Source organism: Pygoscelis adeliae, unplaced genomic scaffold (genome assembly GCF_000699105.1).
Source record: "Pygoscelis adeliae isolate BGI_AS28 unplaced genomic scaffold, ASM69910v1 Scaffold126, whole genome shotgun sequence".
Classification (NCBI taxonomy): Eukaryota; Metazoa; Chordata; class Aves; order Sphenisciformes; family Spheniscidae; genus Pygoscelis; species Pygoscelis adeliae.
In genome coordinates, this window is record NW_008824896.1 from 1199346 (window position 1) to 1211939 (window position 12594).

At 39.0% G+C, this 12594-nt stretch overlaps 1 protein-coding gene across 1 annotated transcript in view; it reads left to right on the forward strand.

Moving 5' to 3' along the window:
* Window positions 1–9305: 9305 nt before the first annotated feature.
* The window catches only part of RNF2 (ring finger protein 2), a 5960-nt gene continuing 2671 nt past the window's right edge, over window positions 9306–12594 (forward strand). Inside the window, exons 1-4 of the mRNA XM_009324640.1 lie at window positions 9306–9392; window positions 9765–9925; window positions 11140–11355; window positions 12209–12481. Coding sequence (XP_009322915.1) covers window positions 9306–9392; window positions 9765–9925; window positions 11140–11355; window positions 12209–12481 — 737 coding nt within the window. The remainder of the gene's footprint in view (window positions 9393–9764; window positions 9926–11139; window positions 11356–12208; window positions 12482–12594) is intronic.

Genomic DNA, 12594 nt, shown 5'->3' on the forward strand with positions numbered 1-12594 from the left:
TCCTGCAGTGCTCTGAAGGCTTTGGGTGATCACGGGGGGACGTAGGGGTAACAGTGCCTTTCCTTGTGGTGTTTGGGAAGGAGTTGGGGGAGGACTGTGCTGGCATTTGTGAGGGTTTTGGGGGAGTGAAGGTGGTGGTTAGGGTTGTAATGATGCAGATCGTTTTAAACACGCACTACCAAAGCCCAGTTAAAGATCCAAGGATGATGCCCTGACAAGAATCTGATTGCTTTCTTATTTCCCAGCAGCGCTGTTGCCCCTGGAGTTGCTGGTGTGCTGTTTTCATCTCTTTCATGGAGCATGTAATGAGCTGTAGCTATGTCTCTTCTCCCTCATTTTTCTCTAATTCAGTGTTTCTACCCCACAAATGGAGTGCAAGGACGTTGTTTGTTTGCAAGCTGATACATCTTAAGGGTGGAAAGCATGGTGTAAGTACTCATTATTTGTTATCAGATTTGACTTCTGGAGCATGTAATTGCTATTTGAAGTTTCAGCTTCACAGTTTTTATTAATTTGGCATCTTTAATAGTATTTTAATTGGCTTTGATTGTGCTTTGCAGATGATAGACTTCTAGTTAATGTGTACAAAAGTATTTTAAACACTGGCTTTGTGTAAGCGTTGCTAACCACTCATTTTTAAATGTAGTAGGCATTTACAAAGGAGCTGACTTACGTTACTATAGATTATTAACTGATAAAGTGTTTGGTAATAATTTTGAAATTAGCCTGTGAGTATACTTTCAGGCGTTCTGTGATAGTAGCTGAAACTATTCACTTGATAACATATGTTTTGTAATTTATATCTGATCCTCACGAATTTGCAGATTGACTACTAATCCGTCACCATTTACAGCTCTATTCTAACAGCTACAAATGTTAAATTTGGGCAGATACCTTCAGCTCAGAAGAGGCCCGCTTTTCAGTAGATGGTCAAAACCAAAGGCATTTTTGCTTGCTGTTGGCCAATTTAAATATACGTACAGGAGAGAGAAACTATATTCTCAGAAAACATTTGTAAGGTGTTTTGGGGCTTATTTGTTAATTTTCCAGTTTAGCCAAAAATACCTAGCTGCAAATTTTACTGCTGATTTCACAAGTTCTCAGAAGATATTTAAAGAAAGTGTTCTTTTTCTTAAATATGTTGTTATATCATGTGTTTACAGAGGAAACTCCCATCTTAAGCAGACTTGCTGGGTATTTTTTATAACATGCTAGGTGTCTGAAGGCCCAATTCTCTTGTTGCTGTTTTCACGCAGTTCAAACAAATGGATTCTACTTTGTATAAAGCTAGTGGTCACTGTAGTCCCAAAAAAGCCTTCTGATGTTTCTTTTGTGGGTAAGGAGGATGTTCATATAATCGTATTCAGCCACATAGATTGTAAAAGGTGCGTGTATGCAGGTGTGGAGTAGAAGGTCCTGTTCAGGTTTCTTCAGCTTTTCATTATGGCAATGCTCTACTGGCTGATTAGTGTTAGTTGCTGTTGGCTTTTCTTGGCTGGGTCACTTTCTATACAGCAAAACTAAGTATAAATGTCTCTGATAGTGAGATAACCCCATAATTAGAAAAACTTGGGTTGGAAGAGACCTCCAGAGATCATCTAATACAACCTCCTGGTAAAAGCAAGGCCGATTAGATCAGGTTGTTCACTACTACATCCGGTTGAATGTGACTGTCTCCAAGAGTCGACATTCCACAGCCTCTCTGAAATGACCTTTTATTAGTGATCCTTTTGCTGTAGCTTTATGCTTTCAGTATAGAATTAGTTTCCCCTATGAATTTTACTGCTCGACACTTAACAGTTTATTCTGTCTGTGCATATGCCTTTTGTCATGGCAAATACTTTCTCATTTTGGTTTTGGTAGCTTACGTAATTGTTGCTTTATGTCTGGCTCATGGTATGAGTCCACAGCACAAGCTCCTAAAGATTTTTAAATAGAGTTTTAATGACTGTAAGAGATTATGATGGATACCAAATCATATCTTATCTCTTACATGTCTGCAAGACTGACAACTTGAAACCTTGCACATTGGAGGTGAGCTGCACTACAGAGGCGCTGTGTTTTGATTGCAACTCTGAACATGATTCGATGAGCTTGAATTTCTTATCATAGATCACGACTGATTGTGTCAAGAGATGACTGTACACGTGGCTAATACAACACTGAATTCAATTTGCAAATATAAAGAATATATATATAAAATATATTTATATAATATAAAAAAATATAATATAAAAATATATATATAAAGAAAAATAAAGAAATGAAAACCTTCCCAGTAAGGGCCATTGTGACACTGAACTTGATATCAGGAGGACAAGGACTGATAGCTGAATGAACTAAAACCACTTTAGTAAGACATTCCTCTCTTGAGCTTATCCCCTTTTGAGGTCAGTATATAAATATAGTGAGTGCAATAGAAACATAGCAAGAGACAGTGTGAAGAGTGGTGACAATATGAGTAAACAAGCAGAAGAGGAAGGGGGGGCACAGACAAATGCAGTGACATACTTGTTCAGGATCATCGAGCAGTTAATTTCAGAGCTGGGAACAAAATGAGCTCCAGGCCAGAACCTGATTTGGCTGTCTCCCAGGGATTTGAGATTCAGAGATGAAAAAAACTTAAGAGTGAATGCTAAAAGTACTAGATTGTAATCTAGTACTAGTTGTCCTAGATTACAACTGAATGTAAAGCAATCTGCGCTGCCAGTGAACTGCAGTGAAGATTAATTCCTTCAAATAATGTCTTTCCAGGATTTTTTTTCAAATCAAGCTCTTAGCCAGAAAGTAAAGGCAGAAAAACTTAAATTTCAGAATGCTTTAATTGAATAAATTGAAATGAATGATTGAATTGAATACTTTGTCAAAACATGCAATTTGTCCCTAATACTAGTTACAGTATCTGAGAGAGTAAAACATAAAACTATAATCCTGTTAAGTTTCCAAAGTAACTGCACTATGATACCTGTTTTTAAAAGAACTAATCCTTTGGAAAAAAAAAAATGGGAATGGTTGAAGGTGCTGTTGAACTTGGCATACCAAATAGAGGTCTAACTCTTACTGTTTTAAGTCTAAATATTTACCTTTTAAAACTTGGAACAAAAATCAGTTGATTTCTAAGGATTTAATACTGTGTAAAAATGTGTGTATTATTTTTTTTTTTAAAGAGCCTGATGCATTTTTTTTTTTTCCCCTCAAAAGTGTTTTTTCATGAAGGTGTCAGAGATCAGTACACTGTTTTGAGTTAAATAGCAGCTGGTATGGTTATGGCCACACCTGAGCTGGGTTTGTGGGTTATCTCTTCCAGCTGCTTGGCACCATTCCACCCTTTCTCTGATCTCAAGGTGTGCTGACACTACCATGTGTGCAGTTGCTCTTTAGCCTTTGCCTGGGCTAAAAGAGGGACTGTGAAGTGTTTTGGAAAATAATTCAGGTTCTGGGGGATCTTTGGATGCCATCCGGTAGAATGTCCCGCGCTCCCTGGTTAAAGTAGGACCACCATCAAGGTTAGTTCCAAGCTAGAGGTAAGGAAATCTTAAATTTTCACAGAAGACAAATTTTGAGAAGGAATACTAAGGAGCGATTGTAAGTTGGTGAATCTAAGGGTGGTAAACCTCTGAAAAGGTAAAGCAGGGAAGAGCAGGAGCAGTGACACGCTGCTGCCGAGCTCTTCCTTTGGCTGCCTTCTAGCCAGAACAGCCTGTCTGCCCGCAGCTCTGAGTGGCCTGAAGTGTACTTGTTGCCAGTTGGATTTTATTTTTACTGGACAGGTTCAGGAATGGGATACCTGAATGCCCAACCTCCTGTGACTCACGACTATATTTGAGCAAATCATTAAGCGTATTTCAGTATAAAAGCTTGTAAAGTGGATGTGGTGTGTGACAAGTGCGGATGTTCCTCTGCTGGAGTTTTTTCCAAGTACTTTGGAAGGAGACTCTGGCATAAATTCTCGGGTCAGTAAGCAGGCAGGAGATCAGAGGGGCTTTTCTGATGGGGTCTTTCATACTGTTATTTTTTCCTATAACTCTGTTTTCCAGCGCTTCAGGAACAAGACTTATTTTGTTGTTATGTTTTTAAACCCCAGCCGTTTGTCTTCAAATTTGTTTTGGAAAATAGTCTACAGATGGATGAGCACAAAGAGCAAGATTGCGTAAGCCCTGTTTTCCAAGGAAATCAGGCTTAAATAGCAAGTCTTTCAAATGAAGTGATGCGGTACTTTTTATTGAAGCCGGCAGGCTCATCCCAGCTCCAGTTAGGGAGCTATTCAACTTGTGCATAGAGTTTGGTTATATAAAATCCATCAGAAGTTTCTGAAGCTCCTTAAGAACAGCACAGGTGGGTTTTGTTTTCTTTTGTTTTTAATGTTCTGGCAATGTGGAGAACTGAGAAACGTCCTGGGTACAAAGAAATCAAAATTTGACATATTCTGATAATCTTTAGCAACCTCCCTTTTCATCTTCCAGTTTTCTTCTATAAAAGACATGAAGCAACTAAGCAAGTTTTATGACTAGATAGTAAATGTTGCTTGTTTCCCTTTTTTAAGAACCTGAAGAGATCCATAGCATTTCTGGTTCTCAGATTTGTAATACATTCTTTTGGTTATATCAGTTAGCTCTTGCTTTGATAGTGACAGATGTGCATACTCTGTAATTGCCAAGTTTGTGCTTAAGAGTTCTACTCTGCTTGAAGACTGAGTCAGTCTGAAGGATTGCAGGTGTCCTTATAATATTGGTTAGTTTTGTTTTTTTTTTTAATGACTGACAGGAGTGGCCCTCTGGCTATAGCATAAATCACAACAGCTAGTACTTGTTAGTGGCTTCAAGAGAAAGGTGTTTGATCTGCCTATAGGAATGTGGCTTCTCCCCTTCATACTGCCCTGTTGTGTGACTGATTGCTTTCCTCTTATATCCAAAGGATGTAGATAAGTCATAAAGGTAAAAAATGATAAAAAGTATAAAGGCGTGATGTGTTAGAAGTTGTTTCAAAAACTTAATGATGAAAAAAGGCTCACAGAGGGTATCTGACTTCACATTGTTCCCAATGCTAAAACCTGCAACCTGTGAAGAAGAGATCTCGTCTTCTTCGTTTATAAAGTGGAAAAGATCTGAAATGTTGAATAGCTGAAAACTTAAGTAGATATTGTTGTGATGAAATCTGCTTCATATTTTGAGTTGGAAAAATGAGCGTGAGAAAATTGTTACGCAAGACTTTAAAAAAAAAAATGCTGAAAGGGATGCAGAGGAATAGTGAACTATGTCAGTGAAGATCCAACTTAAGAATGTGAGATTTTGGTGGAATAAATTTCAAGACTGAAGAGTAAATGTGAGGTTTTATATTTATTCTGTATCTTTTCTCCCCTTGCCAGTAGTAGTTAATAAAAAGTCTGTTGTTCCTTCTGTCTAGAAACTTTCCACTTTATAACTCTGAACAAAGTGTCAACAACAGAAGAAAAATCTTTCTTTGGCTCATGAAAGACTTTTCCTAATTTTGTAGCTTTAGAAAGAATCAGCTAGTCTGGCCTGTATCATTCAGGATTTCTTTTAGCAGATGCCTGCTTCAAATCTAGTAGTGGTGGACAGTCTTAAAAGAAAACTGAACTGAGGAGTAATCTCTGTCTTACTGTTGCAGGCTGTGAATGTCTTGGCACTGTCAGAACAGCTGGAAAAAGCCCTTCTGTCGGATTCACCTTCGTGCCAGGCAAGGAGAGCTGGAGATGGTCTGTCCACAGCAATTCAGCTCCACAGCCAGCACAAGAACATAGAGAATGGTGGAGTCCAGTCCAGTTGTGTCTTGCTGGTTAGGTTTTTTCTACTGGAGACCAACAGATTAAATGACACCTGAAAATAAACTAAACAGTGCTGTTTGGGATGTGCTTTGAAAATGACTGCCTCTAAAGAGTACTTGCTTACTTAAAACAGATGTCAGCATAGTTGCCTGACTATTTGCTGTTAAACCTGAGAGCAAGGGGCCAGTGCAATCTCCTCCTCCTTGGTTGTAAAGCTTGACTTTCAAGTCAGCTAACTGTAGAGGTTTTTCCTACCTCTGTTCCCCAAGCGAATGGAGAAGAACAGTTGTTGATGAGAACATCTAAAGAAATGGTTCCCTGGTTATGATTTTGAGACTGCTAATTGATACTTGGTGGCTATTACATGGTCAGTGCAATTTTAGGTCGAAATGCCTCTCCTGATTGTGGAGTTTGATCTTTGATACTGGTGCCAGCTGTTGATGTGGCTGTGTTAGATTTCAGCAGTGTGAAGAAACATAATCCAATCTGATGTCCAACAACGTCATAAGGAAGAGAAGGCAAACCTCATTCACATGCATTTTTCAGGCCCAATACAGACCTGGAAACTGTAGGGGAACAGGAACAAAACTAAGGAGGCTTATTTATTGATCTTCAATTAGATGGAAGACTCCATGCAGTTTAATGTGACTGGGGTTTTTTTGGTGGTGTTTTTTTTTTTGGGGGGGGGGGGGGTGGGGGCGACTTTTCAGCATGTTTGAATTGACTGTGTTTCCACTGTTCCTCAGATTTCAACTTCATACATACCACAGGCAGAGGAGGTGTTTGCTAGTGATAAAGTGGACTATGTGTATCTCTCCAGCTTTCAGCTGGCTTTAAGGCCAGTGTTTTTCCTCTTAAAATTTGAAAGTGCTATCACTGCAGACCTTAGGGTGAGAAAGAAGCACTCAGCATCTCAGACTAGCAGCTTTTAGAATAAAGGAGGTCAATTATTTATCATGACACTTGTATCGTGTCTTCTGCAGTGTAGCCGCGGGCTTGTAGGCAAGGCTGCAATATAAATGATAGTGTTAATACACTTGTTCTCCAGATTGATAGGTTTGCTGACAGTGGCACCCAGAGAGCTGCTGTTCTGTGTTAGCCAGTGAAAGCAGGCAAGTTTAGGCAAGATACTACTTGTGCATGCAATGATCTCTTTTACTATGGGGCTACTTAGATGGGCTCTTCACTGTGATTGAGCTGCCTAATGTTGGGAGCAGGCTTCTCTGTTAAGAGAGGCTGGATTTACTGGGACTTTGGTGTCTTAATCTGCTGCAGTCTGACTGTATGCGTCAGCAGATTTTGGGAAGGGTGTGAATGATTAGCAGCTTCATGAATTTCTTTGAGTAGTTGAAATGATAGTGAATTAAATGCGTCAGATTTAAAAGCACTCGAGTAGTATCCAGTGCAAACACGGAATAATAATCTTGGGCTTCTGTTAGAACAACTGACTGGCAACAACACATAACAAAAATCCTTACCCCGAAGGACTCGACTTCCTGTACGCCTGGAATTACCTTAAATAATAGTGGAAATTAGAACACAGAGAAATACTGTTTCCTTCCAACATTGCTTCTTTGCTGAGATGTGTCACTCAATACCATCATTAAATTCATACCTCTGAATAATTTAAATAAAATGCCCGGAATCCTGTCAGGACAGTCCAATGCTTGGCCAAACTGGGAGCTGACAGTCTGCAGCTGGGTCATGGTGGCTTGTCACTTTTAATGGGGAGGTGAGGTCCTAACTGGACATCTTTTCTATTCTGCACAGAGGAACATGTCCTTTGTGACAAGTAAACTGTATTTTTAGGGCACAATATTTATATAGTAAAAATTGGAGTTGACGGTCTGTCATCTCCTAATTATTTCTTTTGATACCTCTTCAGACCCTTGCTACTTATTAGACATAATAGTGGACATGGCTACTTCATGTCAGGCCTTTTTTTCCCCCCCTTCCTTTTTTCATAAAGTGGGAAAACTTAATTTCTGTGCCTGGATAAAAGTAGATACAATAATCTTTGCTGCACTGCTTCTCTCACTTTTACCTCAACAAGCTTATAACATAACTTGTTCTCCAGAGAGGTTGACCCTTTTCATCTAGAACTTGATGAATTGGAAACTGGATTATAATGTACCTGGTAAATGCCAACAGAATCTGCATTTGGCTGTTGATTTGAAGGGTCTGGAAATACAAACCTAGATTTTAAAAAAGGTTTATAAAAGAAAGGAAGAAAGCACTTCTGCTTTTTCCACCTAGTAGAAATGTCTGCAACTGCAATCTTGCCTCTTACATGGTTACATTTACTTTTTTAAACATACCACACAGTCTGGGGTAAGTTTTCCTGCTTCAAGGCAGGCATTTTTTGAGAGATGGGGAGGATTGCCCCCTCTTCCCCAGTGTGAAAATATTTTCTGTTCAGAAACATCTTTTTCTTCAGTTGTTTTGACCTGACTTTCTTTCACATGTCTGCAGTGACCATGTGTGGTAGTTTTGCCTCATCTCATACAATAATCTCAAAATTTTGATGGGAAAGCATTACAGTTTATCTGTGTAAATTTTTTTTTTTTTGGTGTTTGTTTTATTTATGTGTGTGGTGTGTTTTGGTTGGGGGTTGTTTTGGTTTTGGGTTTTTTTTTTTTTTAATTAAAAGGTCATGTGTGCCTTTGCCTGTAAGCAAATTCTGCAGCAGTGGTTGTGGAGTGTATCAGTTGTCTGTCGAGTGCAATTATTTTTAGCCCTGTCTGTTTCCAGGAATGCTTGTCTACCAGTACTGATACAAAAAATGAGCAAAACCCTGATAATGTGTGTATGATTTGGGTTTCTGAAACATAAAAACTTCTGACTTCCCCCCCTTCCCCTCTCCCCCAATGTCATTGCAAGTTAGGTGCACATCCACTGAAGTACAGGAAGACCGGACCTCCTGATTGAAATTACCCAGTGACTAGGTTTTACTTGATCTTTCAGTATTCTCCAAACTTCTGACTGGAAGCTCCTAGTGATGCATTTTCAGGAGGAAAAAGAAAGGCATTATAGCGTGCTTCCAGTGAACTTGTTTAGCTAGTTTTCTGTGTGTGTGTATAATTTTGACCTTCGACTTGGTTAGGAAGTAGACCCTACTTGACCCGTATGCACGTTTGTAAGTGGATGTTTTATGAGTGTTTTCCACATCAGGTGGCATTTGCAGCTTTTGCACCACACAGCCAAAGTTTTATGGCCTTCGGTTCTATGTCACTTCTGTCTAACAACCTTAATTGATTTTTGCAAAGTGTTCATGGCTGACTGACTGACTCCCTCAGTCTTTCTGGAGCAGTACAGTGCATGGGATTATCCGTGTGTAACACAGTGGAGCCTGGTACTTGGATGAACAAGCGTTGCCCCTGTACTTCTGCTTTGTTGGCACAGACACAGCTGTGTCTCTATGGGCGCAGGGACGCCTCACTTGCCAGAGAAGCTGGCTCGGGAGAGGGAGCTGGCTCCTTGTTCCTGAGCATGCAACTTGTTTCTCTTTTCCTTCCCAGCCATGTCTCAAGCCGTGCAGACGAACGGGACGCAACCTTTAAGCAAAACATGGGAGCTCAGTTTGTACGAACTGCAAAGAACGCCTCAGGTAATGCGTGTTAAAGAGCTGGCCTTTATGGCAAGGCTTTTTTTTATACTTTTTAGAACTTGAAGCTTGATGTTTAAGATTTTCTTTTTTCCTTTAGGAGTGCTAACTGCCTATTTTAAATGATAGTATGTGTTAAAAAAATCCTCCCAAAACAAAAGCTGTATTACAATATTAGAAATATAACCCGATGCTTGATCTTTATTTCTTTTTTCCTTCCTTTAGCTGCGTCTGTGTTTTTGTGGTTGTGTATGTGTCTTGTTTTGTCTTTTTACTGTGTTTCTCTTTAAAAGAATAGTAAAACATGCTGAGAGGAAAATCTCTGTGAGGAAGTTACTAATTCCATTAAAGAACTTTTACTTTATTTTACACTAGGAAGCAATCACTGATGGCTTGGAAATAGTGGTGTCACCGAGGAGCCTGCACAGTGAACTGATGTGTCCCATCTGTTTGGATATGTTAAAAAACACGATGACGACAAAAGAATGTTTGCATCGCTTCTGTGCTGACTGTATCATTACAGCCCTCAGGAGTGGGTACGTAAATATTATTACAGGGAAAAGGGATTTCACTTAAGATTAAAATGTGATCAAGCCTTTAAGTCCTGGGTGTCAATGTGGAAGTTACGTGCCTGTGCACTGCAAGATTCTGAAAGTGTAGCACACCTTTCATATTTCATTCTTGTGTGTTCAGCCATCTGTGGCAGGCCAGATCTGTTTTTTTCCTCTCATGAAAAATCATCCCATAACTAACTTTCCTGCAAGCAGTTGAAAACCTCTTTTCTCTTCTCTTTTTGTTTTGCTGCTACTGGATTGGAAAAAAACCCAAAACACTACATTACTTACAAAAATGAGTCTCATTTCCCTTATTCTTCCTTTTCCTAATAATAAATTGCAAATTGTGTGGCCTTTCCGCAGTAGTCCTGCTTCCAAGCTTCGCTACTGAAACAACCTGTGCTAAAGTACAAATAATTTTTCTTGTATCCTTCAGTTACAAGTTCATATTTTCCTAAAAGCAATAGAATTCTAAGGTAACCAACAGCAATTAAGTCAATGATGTATCTATTTCTGATAATGGCAATTACCTGTGTTCAGAGGTCACACTTAATTTGCTGTGCCTGTGTAAATTCTCATGAGTAATTAGCAAAAATACATTAGAGGGAAACAAGAAAACCATCAGGAGTAAAGACACTGGGGTTTCAGCTATTGAGGCCCTCTTCCTATGACAGGAAAAAAATTGTGTGAACCTGACATTTTAGTTAAACGAGAACAAAATGGTAGGAAGGACAAGACTGTTTCAGTTTTTCCAGTAATTAGTGCTTGAACTAATAGGTTCCTTAATAGGTTCAGAATAGGTTCCTTAATCTCTGTTTTGTCCCGTGAGTGCTAGGAAGACTATGCTTTAATATAATTCCCACTAGACATGCATTTTTTCTAGGTGAAAATCCATCACGAGGGTTAAGGGAAGAACCGTTTTGCAGAGTGGAACTTTTGAACTCTTCAGTCTAAATAGAGGTTGCTCAAACATACATCTCCCTGCTTCTTTTTTTTTTTTTTTTTAAAGTATGTTTGGGGGTTTTTGTTTAAATATCTGGAACTACCTGATCTGTCAAAAGATAGAAGCCCCATTCCAGATTTACTATAAATATTGAGTCTTGCTGAGCAATTTGACTAAGAATTGCAGCATTAGGGCAGACTTTTGTTATTGCTGGAGAGTTAGTATTGTTTTCTTCCTTCTTGTTCATGTCCAGCAACAAAGAATGTCCCACATGTCGTAAAAAGCTAGTTTCAAAAAGATCACTGAGACCAGATCCCAATTTTGATGCTCTCATCAGTAAAATTTATCCAAGCCGAGATGAATATGAAGCTCATCAGGAGAGAGTGCTAGCAAGAATCAGCAAGCACAATAACCAGCAAGCTTTAAGTCACAGCATTGAGGAAGGATTAAAGATTCAGGCTATGAACAGGTATGTAATCCACGTAATTTGTCCACGTGTAACCTTGTTTGCCTTAACACTAAAATACACCGTCTGTCCTCACTCCCTGTATAGCTTGAGATTCCTCTTCTCTCCTCTGAAGTCTGCCAAAATAATTTTTAATCTCTCGTCTACTAATAGAAACCTTTGTATCACTCCTTGCAACTTCTGTGGCAGCCTGATGTAGACAGCAGATTTCGGCTTAGCTTTACCAAATTATGGCTATCATGTCTTAGATAATAATACACTTAGATAATAAAGTGTAATACAATGAATCCTGTACCAACATATTACCATTATGTGCAAATAAATGCACATAATGCTAGAACATAGGTTTTAATTGGAACTTAATTCACGAGGCTGGAATATATGGTGTTTACACAGTATTGAAATTCTGGGTGTGCATTTAAACTGAAGAGAGCCAGCTGGGAAAGAGGCCCCAAACTTTATGTTGTGGTGAAGCATGGTGTGATTTATATTTTTAATCACGTATGGATTCATATTTAGATGAAAATAATGGCCTGAAATTGCCTGAAAAATAAAAATAATTGTATGAAGTTAAAAATGATCTTAAAACATGTCTAAAAGGTGTTTGAGGGATAGGAAAAAATCCATGGTCTTGTCTATGAGTATCTTTTTAAAAGAAAGAATGAATTTTTTTTTTTTTTTAACTTTAAATATCTGTGAAACGTTTAGTGCTTGTGTGTGCCTATGTCTAACTTCTGGCACGACGGAGACTGGGAGAGGGAGGAGTTGTACAAGCATTGTGGGCCTGTACATTGGGTGAATTCTGAATGTGGATTAGCGTTTATATAGCATATATTTAGCGTTATTTTCTGATCAGGCTACAGAGGGGCAAGAAACAACAGATTGAGAATGGTAGTGGAGCAGAAGATAACGGTGACAGTTCACACTGTAGCAATGCCTCAACACACAGCAATCAGGAAGCGGGGCCTAGTAATAAGAGGACCAAAACTTCGGATGATTCTGGGCTAGAACTGGACAATAACAACACAGCTGTGGCAATAGACCCTGTAATGGATGGTGCTAGTGAAATTGAATTAGTCTTCAGGCCTCATCCGACCCTCATGGAAAATGATGACAGTGCACAGACGAGGTAAATGTCTTCTATTCCTCTTCATGTATTCTGCTGTTATTTTCTGTTGCTTTTGTTTTCTATCACTCCTCGGGGCTTTTGAAAATCAACTTACCTCGGTCACACCACATCCT